General features: G+C 45.2%; 1 protein-coding gene and 1 long non-coding RNA gene across 10 annotated transcripts in view; one reads left to right on the plus strand and one right to left on the minus strand.

Annotated features, from left to right (window-relative positions):
* Positions 1–23,296, minus strand: part of LOC306833077 (mitogen-activated protein kinase kinase kinase kinase 4-like) — a 78,586-nt gene that overhangs the window by 35,700 nt on the left and 19,590 nt on the right. For all 9 annotated transcript variants that reach the window (XM_079358139.1, XM_079358140.1, XM_079358144.1 and 6 more), the window contains exon 3: positions 6,248–6,304. In XM_079358139.1, the coding sequence (XP_079214265.1) occupies positions 6,248–6,304 (57 nt within the window). The remainder of the gene's footprint in view (positions 1–6,247; positions 6,305–23,296) is intronic.
* On the plus strand, positions 6,238–8,494 carry LOC306833079. Its single transcript, XR_013780296.1, has 3 exons — positions 6,238–6,325; positions 7,699–7,866; positions 8,333–8,494. It is a non-coding gene; the product is annotated as an uncharacterized lncRNA (long non-coding RNA).

Here is a 23,296-nt window from a genome sequence, read left to right on the forward strand (position 1 = left end):
AGCCAGGCAGCTAGTCATTTAAGCAGGCGGCAAGCCAACGAGTGAGTCAGAGAGCCAACGAAGCAGGCCGCCAGTCCTTCTGCTAATCCACTCATCAGCAGCAGACAATCAGTCACCCAGCAGGTGAGCCAGACCAGCTGCCACTCAACCAGCGAGAGCAGCAGATCTCCAAACCACAGCTCAGAGGAAACACGAGCAGGCAACGGAGAAAAAGCAAACGATCGAAAGACGTGCAGAAAGTCGACGCTAAGAAAAGAGTTCCTTCTGTGGTCGACAGAGCGTCGCATCGCCCGCAAACCGTCAGTCAGAGGAGAGTTTTTAGAACAAGTCAGGATGATTACAGACACAATGACCTCGAGTGACCTGATGGAAGAGTTTACATTCTGTAAAGAAAATATCTTTACATCTTTAATGACTCATCACATTTTTCTGAGTGAGAATCCACAGTTGGTTTGCCAGCTTTCAGAGCCTGACACCTGACAGGTGTGTGTGTGTGTGTGTGTGTGTGTGTGTGTGTGTGTGTGTGTGTGTGTGTGTGTGTGTGTGTGTGTGTGTGTGTAATAGATGAAGAGGCGGAGCAGAAGGAGACCTGGATGTCAGAACACAGCTGCTTCGACAAGGACACAATGACATCCTCCCTCTCTCTCTCCCTCTCTCTCTCTCTGTCTCTCTCTCTCTCTCTCTCTCTCTCTCTGTGTGTCTCTGTGTCTCTCTCTCTCTCTGTGTCTCTGTCTCTCTCTCTCTCGACTTTGTTTTCACAGTCAGTCGCTCAAAAAAAAACAAGGCGTCTCGAAGCTGCTCATTATCATTCCTGGTCATGACATGGTGGGGAGACACGGCGGCGGCCATAATGTGGCTCAAGTACAACAGCGGTGCTACCAGAACCGCGACCCCCCCCCCCGGGGAGAGGACGGCCACAGAGGGAAAACATGATGGAAAAGAGATGGTGATGAGGAGGAGGAGGAAGAGTTCAGCTCCAACAAAGACCGAGAGACATGGACATTTATTTAACAGGAAATATGAAAGAAAAAGGTGCAAACTCTGATCTTCATCTTAAACCGAGTCATAAATAAGTATGAAGGTAAAATCGACCCGAGAGGTTGAAGAGGACTAAACCGTATTCAGACTACAGGCGTGTTAAAGCCTGTTTGTACTGTATAGTACACAGGCTCTTGTATTTTTTTGTCCATTACAGTTTTGAGCGTCTTCGCCCCGACACTCATGAGCCTGGAGGAGAGTGAATCCAGAGGCTGCTTCACAGTCGGCGTGCTCCTCCAAGAACAACAGGGAAGAGTGACTTTTCACGAACGATCCCGAAATCAAACGGGCATAAGACGAGAGGAAACTTCAGCACGAGAGCGTGCCATAGACATATTTGACTCTGAGTGACGTCCCCTCAGCTCGTCTGTTACACGACCACAGACTCTATTCCTCCGAGACAAATGTGCAGTACCTTCGCCTTCGACACCTTCCCACTTTTCACTCTCACACCTCCTGAGTGGACGGGCCGCAGTGGGACGAGGTGGGAGGTGAGACAGAGACTAGCTTCGTTACAGGTGCGACGTTCACAGACGGAGAGATAACAGGTGAGAGAAGCATTTCATCACCCAGGAGGGCTGGAGATGAAGATGCTGGCTGTGGAGTTTTTTTCCACTAATCAAGATCGATCTGTTTTCTCTCCCCATTGAATCCTGCTGGATTACTTCCAGTACACAAGAGAGAGACTGAATGCAGAGCTGCTGCACCTCTCTCTCTCTCTCTCTCTCTCTCTCTGCTTTCTGTCAGAGATGACGATGACTTCACTCCCTGTGTCTACTTCTCTCGCTCTCTCTCTCCCTCTCTCTCTCTGTCTGTCTCGCTCCCAGAAAACAGTCTGAGCTGGCGGCTGAAAGAAAGATGGCGAGGGATGGAGAGGCGATGAACACGAACATAAAAAAAAAAAATGGAGAAGGGAGGAAGAAAACAGCAGAGGCAGATATCTGGATCATGACTCCAAAAACACACAAGAACATTTATGGATGAAAACGACTGGCGCATGACGGGAGGAGATGGGAGGTTGCGAGGAGGGAAGGAGACGAGCAGCAGTGGCCCCTCCCATAATCCCACTGCACTCGGGCTGAACCTTCTCACAGGAGGACGGAGACGGTGAAAAACTCTCTCTGCTGATTTGTTCTCCTTATCTGAGCTCTCCCACTCGTCTTATTCTCTGAGCGCCCGGACTGAGACACAGTGTGGACAAAAGATTAGTGCTGCAGTATATTGATATACCAGCGAGGATGGCCTTATAGATACTGTCTGATATGAAGCAGCCTGGACTTTATGTCAGGAGGGAGCTGCTTCAAATCATGAACCTGATCTGAACGTTACAGCTTCTGTGAACTTTTTCTTCAAAATGTGATCAAATATGTGATCAAATACACTTCCTGTGTTGTATTTTTTCAAACATTCAGCTCGACGTGCTGGTGAACACGGGGCTAACTGTTGGAGCTGATGCATCTGGACAAAGCATTGTGCTGATCTGACCATTCGACGTCCTGATTGGTTGATTCAGCTTTTGCTGAGTCCGGACAGAAAAACACACAACAAGAATCCCTACATGCCCATAAAATACAAATATCTATTGTAATTATGAGGGGATAAAAAAAGGAACAGTTCATCCCTATTCCCTAAAAGGTCGAGAGGAAGTCTTCTCATCGTCCAATCTTCACATGTCACGAGTCACACAGAGAGAACCATCTTCCATTAAAAAATGTCAACGTCTAATGTGTACCTAACGTCAGTGATGTCGCACAAGTTGTGTTCTGAACAGAGTGAAACCTTAAATCACACAGCCATGAGGTGAGAGAGACAGTGACAGACTCCAGCCGCTTGAGGCCGGAGAGCAGCAGCTGCTAAAAACAGAGTCGTTGAACTTCCTGATTCTCTTCTAAAAAACCGATAGCCCACACAGGAAGTCGAGGGGGGAGGGGGGGGGGGGGGGGGGGGGTCACATCTGACAAAGCAGCATCACTGCGTCAGGTGTTCAATCTGATAGAAATGTACGCAGACACACAGCAGGGGCAAGTCGACGCCAGGCTGTAGGATCACATCCTGTTTACATTGAACACTCTGAACGTGGAGGTCAGACTTCAGTGATTTAAGATCTCTGTGAAATCACTGCTCTACCTTCTGAATCCACATGTTTGTTTCCAGAAGCATGCTGTGCCTCTCTCACTCTACCCTGAGCCTCTCTCTCTCTCTCTCAATATGGAACAGGAAGTTAAATGTGGGTCAGAGCACATATGCTGAGATGTGCACAAGCAGCAGAGAGTGGACATGAACACACACACACACACACACACACACACACACACACACACACACACACACACACACACACACACACACACACACACACACACACACACACACACACACACACACACACACACACACACACACACACACACACACACACACACACACACACACACACACACACACACACACACGAAGTACGAAGATGTATAGCTGTGTTGTTATGAATCCCTCTCACGTGACTTTTTAAAAGCTGCTGTGGTTTCCCTCGTGGTTCTCGTGCACGACGACACGGTACACAGACGTATGTGTGTGTGTGTGTGTGTGTGTGTGTGTGCGTGAATATCTTCAGCTCCAGTGCAAACAACTTCCTCTCTTTGGCCGTGCTTCTTGGCAAACATCCAGACAAAGTCAGAGTGTTTATTTTATTCTGAAGCGGGAGGAAAAGGGCCACTGTAAACACCGAGAGAGAATTAACCGCCATGTTTTGAATTTTCCCGACGTGTGCATTTCTCCTCGGCCGTTCAGCTCACATGAACACAGAAACATATTCACACCGAGTGTTCCTCTGCCTTCTTCATGTCCTCTCCGTAATCTGCACAGTGTGAAATGGATTTTCTCTTCGCCTGCAGCCTTCAGAGGGAGAGAAATGTGCAATATTTCACCATGAACTCCGGTTTTATAACAGGACTTGAACAAATGTGTCTCTGATTGAATGTTTGAGAGGAAAACAGGGAGAAACTGAAATGTGTTTCACACCACGATCATCCTATCGTCTGTAGGTAGAGAGAGAAGTCTGTGATTGTTGACTTATAACAAGTTTTGTCATAGACTGTATAAAACATGAGTGTAGAGATGTCGTCTGTTAAATTCTGAAGCAGAATTTTGAAACCTGTTGAATTTCCCTCAGGATCAATAAAGTATCTATCTATCTATCTATCTATCTATCTATCTATCTATCTATCTATCTATCTATCTATCTATCTATCGATTGCACCAACCGGACTAGAAATGTTTAAAGCCTCCTGACAAAGAGCTACAGCCCCCGCCCCTAACCATGTATAACTCTTATCCTTCTTAAAACCAAAACAGAGGAGTGTGTGCCGATAGAGTCAAACTATTCAGAGCCAATTTTGTTTATTAAACTTTGACTTCAAACATGTAAAAAACAGACTCTGGTGTGACTTTCAGGGCCTCAACTGTGCCGATTATCTGATCCCTGATCAGCTCAACACCTGAATACATGTATCGTTGAGTCACTATTGATCTGTTTGGGAGTTGCTGTTATCTACATTGTGGGAAGTCGGCCTGCATGATATGAGACATGATATGTATGTGTCATTTACACAGCTTCAGTTAATGTGAAGGTAGCTGGTAGCTACTAGCTGCTAGCTACTAGCTGCTAGCTGTTAGCTTTGACTGCATCTTCATGGTGTTAAAGCACCAACACACCCAGGCAGGTTACTACACTCTTTAACAGTTCAACTTTTGTCTTTGTGTTTTTGGAAGTTAACTTCATATCCCATCTCTCCCAGGACGAGACGAGGGCCGACCCTGATTCACACGCAGCGCCACAAACATCCAGACAGACTGCAATCAGGTTTATGTCTTTAAACTCAGCTGGACTTGACCATAAGTGTCAATCCTAAATTTGAGTGTTTGTCAAAGAAACAGCCCAAAACCAGCAGGGTCCTTAAAAACAGACGGTACAATCCTCTTCCATGTAAGAGCTGGTGGAGATTAAAGGATTTGATGTGACAGTCTCGATGATACACTCAAGTCCTCTTTAAGGCGTCTGGGCAGGAAATGGTCAAGTGACCTCAGCTATGCGTTTGTGAAATACTTTTCATATTGTGTCATTTTATTTGACGAAGCGTTCACGGGGGGGGGGGGGGAATAAGTCATTTCCACCCCCATTGCAGTGAGATGTCGTTTTATAAGACTATCAGGACATTTCTGTGTTCACACACAATGGAACACAAACTGTGATTACACAGCAGAAACAGCCCCCAGGCTCCTGACTCAACTCTGTTAAAGCTGATAAGCATGCACCCATGGGCTCCAGAACACACACACACACACACACACTCATCTTTAATCTATCAGCCGAACTCCCTCCAGGAAACTTAAAATCTGTTGTGCTTCAAACAGCTTCATTCTCGGACAAGAAAACCGGGATGAACTGTGGGCACTGTGTGATTATAAGCATGAAAATGACAACTATTTTTGGAGGGAGAACATTTACACTTGCACGCAAAGACTAAACTGTTTGACTTGACTTGAATATTAAAAGTTTGTTGTGATCTATACGGACATAAGCGACTCAATCTGGGTTCAGCTTGAAATCTGTCACATCTGATTTCGTAGCTGCTGTGGTAAGTCAGCTGCTGTTTTAAACATCTTTTCATGCATCTTAGATGAATCTGTTAAACGGCGTTCAGGTATGGAAACACTGACGTCAGCTGTGTTTGACAAACTGTAACACCTCTCAAACGACTACACGAACTGTTCGGATTTAAGCGCCACCTTTGGTGAGAATACAATCAGCTTCCTTTAAAACATGATCCTTAGACAGTGCAGCGCAGCAGTTTTTACAGTCATGCAGATTCATAAAATTTGCAGAGAAAAAAAAAAAGCCAAAATATTGCACTAATTCCTTTGTTTGACTAAGGTGGAAACAGCGGCAAAATAGATGCACGCAAAATAGCACACAGTGCGATGGGATGAGGCTCGACAAATTCACCGTGGAACATGAAACATACGACTTTAAAATGAACTCAAGAGACTAAAAATAGCAGAGCTTTGAAGCCATCTCTTCATCTCTGCTGCACACTCCTCTGCAGCACTTTAAAGACACGTCTCACTTTGGACACACGAGTGAGGTCCATCTCCATAGCAACGAACAACAAAAAAAAACAGGTAAAGTATACATGCAGCAGTGTTTACTGACCTCGGTGACGTCCATGACCTTGATGGCGGCCAGCTGCCCCGTCTTGACATGTCGACCCTGAGGAGAGATAAGAGGAAGGTAAACATTCAACTTTTTTTTTTTGGTCACAAGTGACGAATGTTCAAGCTCCATTATTAGACAAAGAAGGGAACAATACGACCATGAAAGGAATGATGTTTTTTTTTTTTCTTTTAACGTTGGTGAAAACAATACACAAACGAAAGAGACGACATGTTGAATATGTGCATATTATTACGTAAACCTGTTTTATGAATCCAAATGAATATATCATTTACAGTAACCTGCAGTGCACGCTTTATGCTAACAGTAAATGCTTTATGCTAATTGCTAACAGGACATGAATCAGTGAGAAGCTGTTAAAACTCCACAGCTTTAGTTGTTTCAGTCAACTTTGCCGTTTGATTTTCGGGAACAAACAATGAGGGTGGGTACGCCGCCGCCGCCGCCCCCCCCCCCCCCTTACAAACATGACAACAACAATCAGAGATCGAGTTTCTCTTTCAGTTCCCTCTTTGTGTTAAAATCATCAACCCAAATGTTTTCACAGATGTGAAAAGTGGGGAGGAGAGGATAAACCACCAGGCTGCAAACCTTTATGTCTGCATCATTTTAGGAGATTATGTGTGTGCATGTGTGTCTCCACCGCCACATGATCAAGTTTCTTTTGTGTGAAGCAGGACTGAGACACCTGAGCCATGACCCCCCCCCCCCCCCCCCCCATTTGTGTGAATGAGCTGGCCCAGTCCACAGTTTGAGTGATGAGGGATTAACCCATTTTGGTTTAGCCAAAAGGGACGTGTGTGTGTGTGTGTGTGTGTGTGAGAAGAGCTTGGCCAAAACGGTCAAGGCTGATTGAGAGAGCAAAGATTTCAAGGAAGCAAATCTCTGCAGCTTTCTTTCTGTGGGAACATGAGGACGGGAATGTAAAGGTGGAGGAGGAGAGAAGTTAACTCGAGGAAAAACTCATGATGCAAAAAGCCAAAAGAGAATAACAGAAAAGTCAAGATGATGTATGAAGCCATGTGACCTTCTATGGAGGAGATTAGGTAAAGGAAAATTGGGCACAATAGTGATACATAAAGTGCAAGGACGGCTGATGTTCTGCTAAACGATATCAGCTCTGAAAACAAAGGGAAAGGAGTGACGGTCGAGGACGAGGACGAGGACAAACAGGAGTGAAAGGGAGGGGAAGGGAAAGACAAATAGAAGTATCAGAGAAGAGGCTCCGGCTGTCAGGAAACTAAATCACATCAAGCACTCTGAGTTTGAAGTGTTAAAAAAGCAGGTTGGAGTCCAACAAATTCCACTTTAAATGAGGGAGGGGTCAGTTGAAGTGAGGGTCAATGAATGGTCACCTCTACTGTAGCTCTTATTTATTCTTTTTTTAGCCTCTTTTGAACTCACGGTTTCTGTTTTGTTTGGTTTTTCAGCGAGTTTTCAGCACTCCCATCGACCTCAGTCACAGCAGCAGCAGCACTCGTTTTAACCAAGCGGTAACCTACACTGTTGGAAAAAAGAAGCCGCGGCTAAATGCAAAAATCTGCAGTTCCTGAAGTGTCCACTTGAGGCCAGCTCCAAACTCCCCAGATACCCATCAGGTCCTATACTAACATGCCTCTTGTGACAGCAGAAATAAACATGCTAACAGCTTGGTTACACAATGAATTGGGGTTAAAGAACTGATTTCTTTTTCAAAACTCATCGGTTTATTTTATATAGCCTTAAAGTTACTCTGAATTTACTCAATGAGAAACGTGGCTAAGTTGACTGACAGGTGGGCTTGTTGTAGCCGTTGTTTGCTAGGAGGTTTAGCCTAAACTCTGACCTAAAGTAAGTAAGACAACCTCCCTGAGACTGTTTTATCTAAATATTTCATGCTTATAGGGACAAGTATGAAGCAAGTAGACCGTTGTTACACCTTACAGAACTTATAGTTTCAGCTTTTAAATCATCAGTATGCCCCCCTCAGCAAGCTGATGGACAACGTTAGCAGCTAGCTCCTTTATGTTACGTTTACACAGCTAAAGCACCATGTAAAGCTACGTTTATCAATGTGACAAACAGATCCAAGAGAATCATGTCGTCCAGACGAAGACGGCCAACGTATCAGCCATAAGAACCCAGAGCGCGTCTGTCTTTGCTTTTCAGCAGCAGGAGGCCAACACACACTGACCTCCATCAGGCTCCATTAAACGCCAGCATCCTTCACACTGGAGCACTGCTGACTCATCGCTTTTTTTTTTTTTTACAGCCCACGCACAGATGCACACACACGCACACAGATGCACACACGGACACACACACAGACGCACACACGCACAGAGGGTAATTCAAACAAAAAAACTCACTTGCATTGCCTGCACTCATCACCCTCACACAAATATAAGAACCCTGACATCTCCTCTCTATTAAGTCAAACCGCAAAATCTCTGCATAACAATGTTCTGCGTGTGTGTGTGTGTGTGTGTGTGTGTGTGTGTGTGTGTGTGTGTGTGTGTGTGTCTGTTTTGTGGGGATATAAATTGAAGCAGCCTGTTTCAGCTCATTTAGCACTTTTGTTTTGGCTTGAGAACGTGTGAGGACTGTTTATAATGCGCACACACACAAACACAGCAGAGATTGTTTGCACTACTGTGAACATCATTTGTCCTACCTGTGGGTTACACACACACACACACACACACACACACACACACACACACACACACACACACACACACACACACACACACACACACACACACACACACACACACACACACACACACACACACACACACACACACACACACACACACACACACACACACACACACACACACACACACACACTGTATATGACAGCCAGTGACATCTTTACAGATTGATTAGAGTGATTACAGACAAGTCCTTGAGCGACATGCATGTTTGTTGTGTGTGTGTGTGTGTGTGTGTGTGTGTGTGTGTGTGTGTGTGTGTGTGTCGATGTATGTATGTATGTGTTCTTCTGACATTTGTCTTGCCGTTTAACTTGATTTTATTTTTTTGTAGAAAAACTGCATCATCGATTTTTTGGTGTGTGTGTGTGTGTGTGTGAGTGCATGTGTGTGTGAGTGTGTGTTTTCTCCGTGTGTAAGAAAGGTGACCTCAGACTGCAGACTGTAATAATTACAGAATCCCCCCCAACCGCCAACGCACAGACAGTCACACAACGGTAAAAGATGACATCATCGTCTTCTCAGGTTCCTTTGTTCGGAACCAACACTCACACACACTCTCTCTCACTCACACACACTCACACACACACACACAGACACTAACACCTGAGCAGAACGGACACACAAAGACAGAGAAGACAGTTCATTCGATGTTTTTGTATCCTGAAGAAAAGTCCAGGATGTTATTCAGAATTCCAGTATTACTTTTTTATTCTTCTACCCACAATTCCTTTCAGCTATGATGTCATTTTCCCATAATGGTATTTACTGAGATGCAGGATGATTCTCTCACACAAAACACTATCAATACCAGCATTAATAATAATAATAATAGATTTTACTTAAAGTTGATCAAAGCAGTGTAGAGGTTGAAACACCAAATCAGCATGGGAGCATCTTTACAGAGATCCTCTTTGTCCATTCTGACAGCACATCACATGTTGAGTCATGTTCATTACATGCTGCAGGAAACAGGAAATATCACGTTTGTTGCTTTTTGTTAAGTCGTAAAGAAATAATGCACCCTTATGTAAGCTTACCGTCGGTGCATTTAAACATGCTCTTATATAAAGCCAATGTGATATCCACGTTGAAGAGACCGCTGATGGTCAAGGTTCATGTCGTTGGATTGGCACATTAAAAGGGATTTAACAAACTCGGAGAAGGAAGCAGTGAAGTCTGTGATCTTTTAAATGATTCAATCCAGTCCGAAAACTAAAAGTAGGTCAGCAGGATAGAAAATGTCCTGTTTAAGGGTCTGTCCATCCTTCTCCTCTGTTCCCCCTCTAAAGCCCCGCCCCTCACTTACATTGACTTTGGTCCATTGGAGAATCACCAACACTGCCTCAACCAAAGCAAAATATTTAGATTTCAAAGTAAAACTACATTCCTGTAAATATCAGCGCTGTCGTAAAAATTCTAATATTTCCGTTTGAGCAGTGGTAGTGGGAGTCATTTTGACATTTTGTCTTTGTTTGATTGATCTTTTTGACATTTCTTACAAAAGCTCCGCTCCTGCAGCGTTGTGAGATAAAGTTTCGCACCACACGATAGAATCCAGACATGTGGAGTTTATGTTCCCAGGCAAAGTCAATAAAGTCTGAAATTAAGAAAAAACTCTAACTAACTAACTAACTAACTAACTAGTGTTGTCGACTAGCGCGTGTTACAGCATGTAATCCTTCTGTTGACTAAACACGCAAGTCCCTGATTAAGAAGTTCAGGACGAGTTGACACAGCAGTGACTGTAAACCTCTTAACCCCGTCCACCTCCAAAACACATTATCTGGGGTGAATGAAGTTCTTCACTGAAGTCAAATAAGATTCCTCTGAATTCAAGTTGGATGAAAGCAGCTGTGTTTCTGTGACGGATCGTGGGGAAGATCGAACGGATTTATCCTTTTAATGATGCTGTTACTGACGCTCTGCGTTAACGCTCCCAGCTGACTCCAAAACGTGATACAATCGTCCCGTCACCCGACTCTCCCATGACCAGCACCGGGAACCTTCTCCAGCCGTGCTGGGCTGAGTTTCGGGTGCGAAGCGTCCATCATGACAGAGAAGCCTGGGGGGCCTTGAAGGCGGGAGGATGTTGCGGTGTCAGTTTCAGAGTTTTAGGATCACATGGTCTCTGGACGGCCTCGAGGGAGGTCTGTGTTTATGCTCTAAGACAACAAAGCAGCCTCAGTTTGAGCTCCTGTGGACTTCTTGACAGCCTGGAGTTTTTTTACACCATCTTTGAATAGAAATACTAAACTGCAGCCTGTGAACAGTTCCCTGAGTCGATCCCAGTCTGCCGTAAAAAAACTAATTTAACTAAACCTGTTAACTCGGGCCCGACCCATGTGGGACTGTAAGTCTGATACCGATGTCTGCAGATATCTTTCTATCAATAGATAAATAAAGATCCTCAGATTGGGTTATCCAACACTAAAAGATGAATTAATGAGACACACAACGGAAAAGGAAGTGTGTGTGTGTTTGTCAAGCGGTCCAGCTGCCCTCGAGACATCTGGTGCTGCTTCGTGTGCCGACAGGTTCACAGAGAGTTTGTACTGCCGGCTCGTTTGCAGCAGTTTGAAACAATAAAAACGGGTCATCAAAACGACAATCATGAAGCCTAATGAGGCCCAGCGAGGCGGACACGAAGCACGCTGCAGTCACGTCCTAACCTTTAAAAGCTTCTTCACTCTGATCACTCTGATCCAGCCCAGCTTCAGACAACTGATTTAATGAGGTCCTTTATTTAGAGCGCAGAGACCTGACCTCAGAGATCATCAGGTAGACCCCCCCCCCTCCCTCCACGGCTCCTTCATGTAGTGTGACCTTTGAGCTGGAGCTTGGACTCTGAAAGGGAGGGGGGGGGGTCTGGGTTTCTCATTAGAGAGAACGAGAGCTAATGCTGAAGTCAGATACTGATCTGTGCTCAGTTTCCTCGCTACGTGCTGAACGCCTCCGACAACTGATTGGCTGATTCACGTTCATGTGATTAACATTACATAACAACGTGGACAAAGAAACACAGAGGTACAAACATTTTGAGGACGTTTTTAAGCTTTTGTTTGTTCGACTGAAAGTGACAAGTTTTAAAGGTGAAACTTTCTGGACTTTTTTTTTTTTCTTTCTTTCTTTCTTTCTAATTGAACACAGAGAGAAAGAAGAGACGAGATTTCAAGAGTTAGGTACAAAAACGTGCAAATCAAGTAAAAACCGATAACTTTACTGTCATTAACAAAATATTCTTCTTTTTCGGCCTCGATTCCAATAAAAGAAGAAATTCATTCGAAACCTTCAAACATAGATAATAAATACGACTGTCCCACTCAGATTCATTTAAATATCCAGCAATCAGTTCTGTGATTAACGCCGCTTTGTAAACGCACAGTGAAGCTCCTTGAACTCAAACATGAAACTTCTCCGTGCGTGATAAAGCCTCGCACTGCTTTTCCAGCTTCAATATGATTTTTCAAAGACTGTAAGAAATGAAGGAGGAACATTTAAGAACATGGAAACTTTGGCACCATTAGACACTTTGTTTTTTCCACTTTTGTCACAGCTGTGTTGTCATGGCGATTTAGTCGGCTCAAATGGACCAGCAACACATCGCTTCTTCTTCTTCCTGCTTGTTTTGGAAATATATTTGCATCCCTTCTTTTCCGTTCTGGAAATAATTGGATTTTTTTTTTTTTTTTTTTTTTTTTTTTTCCAGCAGCCAGAAATCCCAAGAAGTCTGTCCCAAGAATAAAAGTGGGAGACGTGAAGATGAGCAGGAAGAGGAAGAAGAAGAAGAAGGGCGAGTGTCAGACGGTTTACAGAAAATACTCAGGGTAACATTTTGTTTGTGTAGAAGATGATGGAAGCCAGTAATAAATAAAAAAAAAAAAGGAAGCTTGACTTCCCCTTCAAGGAAATGCCAGGGGAGTGGAGTCATCGAGGACCAACACAAACACACGAAGAAGAGTTTCTCACGACTTCATGTGCATCCTAACCGGGTAATACACACTTTCACATAATCATCTGTTAGCAACATCCCTGCAAACTCTGTGTTTAGCTTTAGTCTGGGTATTAAATGTGTGTGTGTGTGTGTGTTTGCATAGTGTGTGTGTGTGTGTGTGTGTGTGTGTGTGTGTCTGTGTGTGTGTGTGTGTGTGTGTTTGCGTAGTTGTGTGCAGATTTTGGGACAAGGAGTTCTTTATTGCACCCCTCTGGGCATTGGGGCATAAAAAAAGAAGCCAGGTGCAAGATTTGGTACACACACACTTTGACAAACACACACACTTACACAAACAGTCTCATGTTCGTTGGGAGACACAGACACAGACACACACACACACACACACACACACACACACACACACACACACAGACTTCCTTTTTCTGCAGCTCTGAAAGTCAAACTCTCCCGCTATCCGTCTTTATTGATTTAATCAGTGATGCATTCAGTTATGCTAAGCTAATGACGGGTTTCCTCACCTCCGGCACCTCGATACAAGCTAATGATGAGAGACGCACGCACACGCACACGCACACGCACACACACACACACACACACACACACACACACACACACACACACACACACACACACACGTAAATCAGACTCAAGTATGACGAGGTCAGGAGGAGGGATTTAAAGATTTCTGGATTGTTCCAGATGAGCAGCTGCTGCTTGATATCCGCTCAGACATGAAACATCAGCAGCAGCAAGAAGATGTTGAAGAGAAATCCCAGGAGAAGCCCACTCCGCCTTTTCTTCAAAGAGAAAAGGAGCCAACATGGCAGCAAGAATCCTATAAATAGCATGAAAACGCTGTAAGTTTGGAATGTCGGGGAAACGTTGGATTATAGAAACTCATACTGAGTGAAAACTGGGAATCATTCTGTTCCTGCCAAGCCTGCAAAGACGACATGTTGTCTCACAAAATCAAATATACTCTGAGGTGAAAGAGACGAAGCGGTTAGAAGCTCAAGGAACATTTTCTCTTTAGTTTGTGTTGCTGCTCTGTGTGAGTATTCAAACAGGACGCACGGTGTAAGTAGGCCAAGAAAACAGGCCTACTCTGGAGAGAGAGAGGGAGAGAGAGAGGGAGAGAGAGAGAGAGAGAGAAAAAAAAGAGAGGGAGAGAGAGAAAAAGAAAGAGACAGAGAGACAGAAAAAGAGAGACAGAGTGAGAGAGAGAGAGAGGGAGAGAGGGAGAGAGAGAGAGAGAGAGAGAGAGAGAGAGAGAGACAGAGAGAGAGAGAGGGGGAGAGAGAGAGAGAGAAAAAAAAGAGAGGGAGAGAGAGAGAAAAAGAAAGAGACAAAGAGACAGAAAAAGAGAGACAGAGAGAGAGAGAGAGAAAGAGACAGAAAAAGAGAGACAGAGAGAGAGAGAGAGAGAGAGAGACAGAGAGAGAGAGAGAGAGGGGGAGAGAGAGAGAGAGAAAAAAAAGAGAGGGAGAGAGAGAGAAAAAGAAAGAGACAAAGAGACAGAAAAAGAGAGACAGAGAGAGAGAGAGAGAGAGAAAGAGACAGAAAAAGAGAGACAGAGAGAGAGAGAGAGAGAGAGACAGAAAAAGAGAGAGAGAGAGAGACAGAGAGAGAGAGAGACACAGAGAGAGAGAGGGAGAGGGAGAGAGAGAGAAAAAAAGAGAGGGAGAGAGAGAGAAAAAGAAAGAGACAGAGAGAGAGAGACAGAAAAAGAGAGAGAGAGAGAGACAGAAAAAGAGAGAGAGAGAGACAGAAAAAGAGAGAGAGAGAGAGACAGAAAAAGAGAGAGAGAGAGACAAAGAGAGAGAGAGAGAGAGAGAGAGAGAGAGAGACAGAGAGAGAGAGAGAGACAGAGAGAGAGAGAGAGACAGAAAAAGAGAGAGAGAGAGACAGAAAAAGAGAGAGAGAGAGAGACAAAGAGAGAGAGAGAGAGAGAGACAGAGAGAGAGAGAAAAAGAGAGAGAGAGAGAGAGAGAGAGACAGAGAGAGAGAGAGAGAAGCTGGTCAGTTATAAAACTCCATTGATCACTGTGGTGCAGCTGAAACAGGATGGAAGCGTTCACTATGAAAAATCAATATGGAATTTAGATGAGACAGCTTGTTCACAATCTAAATGTGAAAAAGCAGACGTACAGTGAAAGTCTTTTTCTTTTCTGTCTGGTTCTGTCACCAGAGAGCGTGTAAACAAAGCGAGGTTACATGTCAGGCAGTTAAAAAGTGAGAAAAGACCCACAGACAGTGACCCAGAGAGGAGAGACAGGCTGCTGTAAGCAGACCTCGTTGTAGTAAGGGGGTTACATTCTGGGCACCGGTGCAACTTTCCATAACGTAACCGGCTATCACGCCATTTTTAGACTCACAGGGGGAATGACCGGCGGTGAAATGGATATCTCTTATGACCAGGCCGACAAACCACAACATCAGGGCTTTTTAAAAATCCATGCACAGGCAGAAGATGAACTCCCACAGTAAACCTTCAGATGAGCTGCATTCAGAGCAGGAGATGACATCTGACAAACAGGTGAGAAATCCAACCAAACTGTCTGTTTTTTAAAGTGTTTCACAAGAGGGTTAAAGGATTCTTGTGGATGAGCTAAGTTAAAGAAATAATTCTCGGAGACAGTTGGCGCCAAAAAGCAACAACACAGGTTTTTTTGCTGTGAAATCTGTTTGACCTTAATTTGTGTTCGATAAAGAGGCCGCTTCTCTTCAGGCTGTAGAAACGTATGGCACTGAACATTTGAGCGGGGATAAAGTACGAGGAAAAAGATTGCATGGGTCATATAAAAACTATCGCCTCGAGAGTGGTTCTCAACTGGCGGGTCGGGACCCAAAAGTGGGTCGACCAGCCGTTTTCAGTGGGTCAAAACATGAAATGTCCTTTTTATTTCATGTTTCAAACTGACTGTAGGAGCGTTTGGATGGTCGACACGGTTTCTTCTCCCATTAACAGGTTTCTCTTTTAATTCCAGCAGCACATGATCGGTGTCCCATGTGATGTGAAACGATACGGTAAACGGGTCAGAAAGCGCCGGCACGAGAGGGCGGCTCCACCGGAGATCCAGCAAAATAATAAGACGAATAAGACGACTTTGGCAGCTTGTTCTGTTCCACGACTCAAGCTGGAGTTTAAAAAGTGATGCACCGGTGAGGTGCTGCTACATTCCCTGGGTGTAAAGTCAGAGGACATCCAGACACACAGACATCCACTCATTGCTCCTTTTATCATCACATTCCTCCATTGGCCCTCTTTGAGTCAGGGGGAATCAGCAGAGAAAACAGCACACAACAGAGGAGACACAGGAGAGGAATATATAGAGCAGGAACAAAAAAAAAGAGGGAACAGGGTGGAAGAAAACGAAGATAACTGCAGATCTCGGTGTCATTCGGTTCAAATCAAAAGGAAAGTTCTCGCTTTGGTTTCACCTGCTCGGTTTCAAGATAACAAATCAAAAGAATCATCGTCACCGACTCGTCAAACTCTGAGTCCAGGTCGGAAGATTCTGGACGGAGCCCAGTTGAAGCGGGCTGAGTACACCGGAGGAATTAGCTCGCTGTCGGACACCATTACCCCTGTTGTTACAGAGATCGGGCGCTGACTCCGCCTCCCCACGCTGACCTCCCCTCGTCCAGCGACTGCGAGTGGAGCGACTGCTGGAGGCTCATTATTCTTTCTCCGAGCGTCATTACTGTGGATCTTGGCTGACTGGGGGGGGTTGCAGAGATATGAATCAGAGAGAAGAACGGTATTAAACAAATCCTGTTTGAGAGGCCTGCTGCGAGGCTTAGGATGAAGCCCGATAACGTGGTACAATGTTGTTTTGGAGGGAAGACACTAATTCTATTCGGTGGATGACAATTGAAGTCAGTTGGAGGAGGAGGGAGCGAGCAGGGAGAAGAAACATCTCAGGGGTTCAAAGAGTTTGAATCTGAAGTTGGAGTTCAATTCTCCTAAAAAAAAAAAAACATGTGTCACATGTTTCACAAATCTGCTTTCACAATGTTTAAGTTTAGGTCTGTGCATTTCGAACGATGCATGTGTGTAACCAACAATCCCTCTAAAACCAAAAGCATCCTTTAGGCCGAGCGTTCGCTAACAGCTGATGAGTATCTGCTTTTTTTTTTCCTGGTTTGGTTGGCTAGCTGCCTCCTACAGCTCCCTCAGTGACCCACTACTCCCACTCAAACGATCCTAAATCCTGCACGGCTTGAGAAAACCTCCACCCACCCACTCGGCATCAGACAAGAGACTGGGGGGTGTTTACGTCCTGCTTATAAACGGGAGCACGAGTTCACCGAAGGGACACGCAAAACCTGCTGATCCTTCAGCTATTTCTGAAGAGAATGGAGTGATTATCGGTGGATCAAGAAATCTGATTCATCATTAAATCTCAGGTACACTGTATTAGCTCAAGAAAACGTGATGAACCGCCTCCTCGCAGGGACTCCGTGTGGGAAGCAGCAGCTTAAACTATTAATTTCTTTAGCACACTATAGGGATTTAAATCTCTCTCTCTCTCTGTCGCTACCCACTGTGGACTCTCAACCTCCTTTCTTGAATTACTTTAAAATGCAAATGATGAGAGTAAAAATTAGCAGGGAGACAAGAGGATAAGAACGAGGGGGGGGGGGGGGGGGGGGGCTGCTTACATTCAACCTGGAAACCAACGCTGGGCTTAATTAGAGCAGGGCTGCGTCAGGCTAAAGTGCTAAATTAATTAGCTTATTAACTGTGTTGTTAGCCTCTCTGCTCCCTGAAGTGAGAGGGGAACGCTAGCGGCTAAGCTACCAACCAATTCTTCATTATAAGAGATTGGCTGTGTAGTCAGATTGGATGATACGGTAATGCTCTTAATGACGGAGGGATATTCTTCCTCTGAGGGATTCAAATATATAATGAGAAAGGCTGATAAGGAGGAGGAGGTTAAATAAAAAATAAATAAAGGCAAGGTGGAGCATCCTGAAAAAGGGCTGCGAGGCGTCGTAGTGAAAACGTCAGGAGAATCTATGAAAGAGAGGATCCATGTATCCCAGAGCTGCTGTGCTGTATCGCACAGCGTTCGCTTTGTCTGACGGAGGGGAAACAGAGCGAGAGTGGATGTGCAGCATGTGCATGCAGTCGGCCATGTCACACACGGCTCGTTTTGATGACACGCGTGTGCTGCAGAGATCAGCTGTGTGTCCGCTCGGCCCCCGTTTGTCTGCGCTGTGAGTAAGCGGCCGGTGGCCTACTTTCCCCCGGCCGCTCTGACGCAAGATGGCCACTCCTACGACAGGCTGTGCAGACGCAGGAGGCACACAGACGTGCACCACAACAACATACATGTGAAAAGGGCCATGTGCTCGACGGATGCAAAAACAAGACAAACGTGTCTGTCGTGAGGTGAAGTGAGAAGCGGCTGTGGAAACTATCAGGCGATATTCTGCTGTCAGTCAAAGCATCACGTCTTGCTGAGTCACTGTTCATGCAGAGCGACACAGAAGTAATGCATGTGTGCATGCTCTTTAACTATGTAAAAACATTCTCATCCTTTCAAGTAAATTATGAGGTCAGCTTGCACAAGTTCAGTCTGCAGGCTCGCTGGCAAATATTGAATGTGTGTGTGTGTGTGTGTGTGTGTGTGTGTGTGTTTTGTGTAAATGTCCATTTTGCAGCGTAGCTATGCTTCTGCATTTAACTAAATGGAAAGAGCTGCAGGGAATTTGTTAATGTATATCTGAGTGTGTGCGTGCATGTGTGTTTAAGTGTGTGTGTGTGTGTGTGTGTGTGTGTGTGGCTGTGAATGTACTCATTCCCATAATGCATCTGCCCCCCTTTCCCCCATTCCCTCAGTTTCAGGATTATTAATAATATCACTATGGAAACAGAGCACACAGCATCTAAGGGAGGTGATATATGATTTGAAAAAAGATTTTTAAAATGCATAATCTTGGATTTCTTTAAGGATGTTAAAAATAAGCCGTTAACAAACTTTATTAAAACTACCATCAAACTTGTTGTATACGAGGAGGAAGCGAATGATGTGGTTTAAAAAGATAAAGTTTGATTGAGATGGCACGGTGAGTGTCGGGCTTCTCGAACACAAGCAGGAGCCATGCAGGGGAAATATGAGGCTTGAACACAGATATGTGATTAAGCGGTGCGTAAGGTCAACCCCCAAACTAATGAATTAACATTTTCTTTTCAGATTTAAGGATTCTACTTTGAACTTTTCAACTAAATGTTTTTCGAGTCAAATGAAGCTTTTTCAGAAACGCAAAGAAAGATGCATAAACGTGCAGAGGTCCAGACCTAAAGGCCTCCCGCTAAACCAACGTGAAGGCTTCTCACCTCAAAGCAAAGCTTGTGGATATAAAAGGATATTTTTGTGAACCCGACAGTGCAAACAGCTCTTCAGGACGGTGTTCCATAAAGGAAAAAAGGACACATCGGAGGAGAGGAAGATTCCCATGCAGTGTGAAATATCTGGACGAGTGTGACTGAGCAGAACCGCTCGGCCCGGCTCCAAACCAAACCAGGGCTCCATTGATGATTCGGCCCCTTTGATAGATGGTGCATAGGGTGCTGCAGTGTTTCAAGCGCTGGAAGAATCCTCTGAACGTACAATGGGAAGGAAGAAGGACAGGAAGACGGAAAGAAGATCTTCAAAGAGGGATGAAGTGTGCCAAGCTTTTTTTTTTTCAGAGAAGAACGAAGGAAGAACGATCAATCTTCTCCGTGAATGCTCTCCTCTTTATTTTTGCTTCAAAGCTCTGAACCCTGTTCACCTCGTCTTCAGCTAGTCGTAGCTACACTCCGCTTTAACTCTCGACCTGTTTACACCTGACCTCAGTGTGTGTACTGAGAGACACGACTACAGCAGCACAGCATAAACAACCTCAGTTGCGTTGAGAAATCTGATCACTCAGAGCACATCTGGAGGTTGTCTGGGCTGCATTTTTCCACATGTTGTCTTTGCAGCGTCGATGCAAATGTATCCGTGGCCAAACGTAAGCCCCGCCTCTCTCCAAGGGCAGCAATAAGCTAACAGGTTCTAAACTTTCTTAACAGTGTCAGAAGACTCTGCTGGGCTTGCCTTGATTATTCTAAATGTGCAAACTTGAGCTGGTAATGCAGAAAGTAAAAGGACAAACAGGACCTGAGTGGATGTAATGGACTGTGCTGGAAATGGAAATGTGGGACAATCTCTCCATGAGAAAAGGAAGTGGATTGCATCAGGCAGATTCTTTTGCTGTCCACACAGTTTTCCTGCAAACAGATCCAAGCTGCTGAAACACTCGGGGAAGATGCTGCTCGTATTACAAACAAAAACCAGGATCCGTGTCCTCTTCTTCAGATTCTTTTATACTTCTGCAGAATCTGCTGAAGAGATGAATGAAAACACGGCCTTCTCCATCAGAGAGCCCACTCTGCACTGAGTTCAAACACGTCATTTATAGTCTACGGAACATTTGTTTTCATGGACAGTCATGTCATCACTTCAGGCCGTAATGAGCCGCTCCCTCGGCGCTGTGAGTCTGCATCATCAGCCGAGGCTTCTTCACAAGCTAATGAAAGTGTGGGAGGTCAGTTTTTAAGAAGTGAAGTGAAGTGAAATTCAATCACTTGACATGGAGATGCATTTGAATGCCCGGCTGCCCATTGGAGATGTCCACTTTTGATCACAGGACACATTACATCATGTGTAAACAGGCTCCATGTTTTGGGGGAGCAACAGTGCCAGCCTGTAACGTCTCCTTGGAATGTTTCCGACGTGGTCGCAGCCAAGGATGCCGACTACACCCTCCGTTTTCAGACACAAGGGCAGGGCGACATCCAAACCACTGGAACTTTCTACACTGGCATTTTTATCACCTCTTCAAAAGGCCTGTAAGTGTAATGAGGGGGTTTTCGAGGGGGGGGGTAAATATAGGGCCCTGCGATGTGGAGGACTGAGGTTTCACATTCACAGCGGGCCGTAATAAAAGAGAACAGCTTTTCTTCTTGGGCGCAGGGCGAGGGTGAGGCGCACTTCATTAAGACGGGGATGTTTTAACGGGCGGTGAAAACACACAGCTGAAAAAAGAAAAGCAGGGCGGCGGGCACAGAGGGGACATGTCAGACCCCAGGACTGGATAACAGTGAGTCTCTGTTACACGTGAGATCATTCATCGCTCCGTTCAGCCCCGTTATGTTTGGTGGAGGGCGAAAGAAACACACACGAAACAAACAGAGAGACGCAGAGATCCATCCAGCAGGAGGGGGGGGGGGGGGGGGTCCTTAAAAGAGGGTCGTTGGCCCGGTTCAGTTCAGGGACCCTTTCGCCTGAAACACATTGTGATGCTTTCTTTGGTTAAAACAGCAGCAGGGATGCCAGACAGAGACAGACAGACCGGGTTCGAATCCCACCTCTGTCTCCCCCCCCCCCCCCCCCATCAAAATAGCTCAACCGTTGTGAATTGAAAAGGTTTCAGGTTTCCTAAACTGTTGAGGGTTCCAACAAAGCGAGGTGCGAAGGCTCATCAGATTGTGTTCACTCATTATTGGACCACGTTTTCCAGACTTAAATCATGACATGTTATTTCCACCTTTTCATATCTACAAAAAGTGTTTTAAAGAGAGAAACTTAAATGCACTCGTGTAAATAATAAATAAAGCAGCACCAAGCCATAAAGCTGGCAGACTGGGACGAGCAAGGATGGACAAAGTGGAATTTAACAACGACATGCTTGATCCTTTGCATCACTTTTACTCCAACATGACGTCGTCGGTCGATTCAAAGGTGTTCACCACGATGAGTCAAAGACAGACCCAGTGGTTCCCCCCGCAGAGAGAAGCCTCTTTATGTGATATGACAACAGAGACACCGCTGACTCTGCTGGAGCTCGGAGCCGACCAGCACAAAGAGGGTTTTTTCTGCACGGAGGCTCTTGTGACAAGCATCACGAAAAGGTCGCCATAAAGACCTCAAAGGTCGTAACAATGATGGTGTTCTATTTCAGTCCTCAAAGCGCCCCCGCATACCAACATGTCAACAAAAATAGATTTGTCTTAAGAAAGGACATGGTGCCCTCTAAAGTTGCCTGCAAGTGAGCGTGCAGACACGCAACCAGAAATATGAATCTTACCTGAGTGTGACTTTAAAACACGCTGCGCCGCTGCTTCAGAGAAACACACGGATCCATGTCTTCATCACGTCACACGTCAGCAAACCTCTGTGGCTTTCTGGGCTACAAAGACCTTTGTAGGAATTAGTAACAAAGAATTACGACCACACATTGAACCGCCACAGTGAGAACTATTCATGGCGGCTAAAAAAACAACGCTCACAGTTCACTATTTTTTTTTTTTTTTTTGGGGGGGGGGGGGGGTAAAAACGCCCTTTAAAAGCAGCACTGAGCTGCTGTGTACTGAGCTGTGGGATTAAGAGGAATAAAAGGTAATTCAGCAGAATCCTTCGAGTCAACAGACGAACTCGACTGAGCTGTGCGGCAGAATAGAGAGGAGGCCCAGATTAGCTGCTAGCATAACACGGCTAGTGGATAAAGGAGCACACGTACGTGGACACCACCTGAGCTGCTCAAATCCAGCTCCTCCCTGATAACTCTACATCCTTGATTAGCAGTTTGTGCAGAAACAGATGGGTTTCATTTTCTAGATTATGTAATGCATGCATTAAATACTGACAGAGAATCTATATTTACTGAACAGGTCATGAGTCCTCGATGCCTCACCACCAGTCCCACTTCTGTTATTAAAAAGGGATTAGAAATTGTTCCCAATCGATGAGTCACGGTTCAAATATTCCAAGAAATCCAGCGCAGTGTTTGTTTTCAGGTGACTAACAGTTAGCTGCTGGGATGAGCTAATAATAGAAGAGCGCCTGCTGACCTGGATTCAGCTCCATCCTGTTCCTTCTGACAGCGGGAAAGGTGTGTGTGTGTGTGTGTGTGTGTGTGTGTGTGCGTGTGTGTGTGTGTGTGTGTGTGTGTGTGGCTTGCATATTTCAGAGCTAACATGTCAAAGCGCATTTGAACTTGTGCAACAGGTTGATTTTTTCTTTTTTCTTTTATGCAAATTCTCCACAAAAACGGAGCGACTCGTTTTCGTCTCTTCTAATAAACGGAATCGTTTATTTCGTCTCCCCCCTTCGAGACATTAAGCCTTGCAAGTTGTGATGCAGCACCTGCCCCTCCTCCCTCTCAACATACTGACCCACAAGTCGGCTTCAGCGCTGCTGCTGCTGCTGCTGCTGCTCACTATAAATAGACTTTAACCTACAGCGAAGAGGGAGGGCTTGAAGAGAGGGAATGAGGGAAAGAGAGGGCAGTGCAGGGAGATAAAGAGGGACGAGGACACAGACTGTTACGGTCCTCTTATTG

Source organism: Symphodus melops (assembly GCF_947650265.1).
Source record: "Symphodus melops genome assembly, chromosome: 12".
Lineage (NCBI taxonomy): Eukaryota > Metazoa > Chordata > Actinopteri > Labriformes > Labridae > Symphodus > Symphodus melops.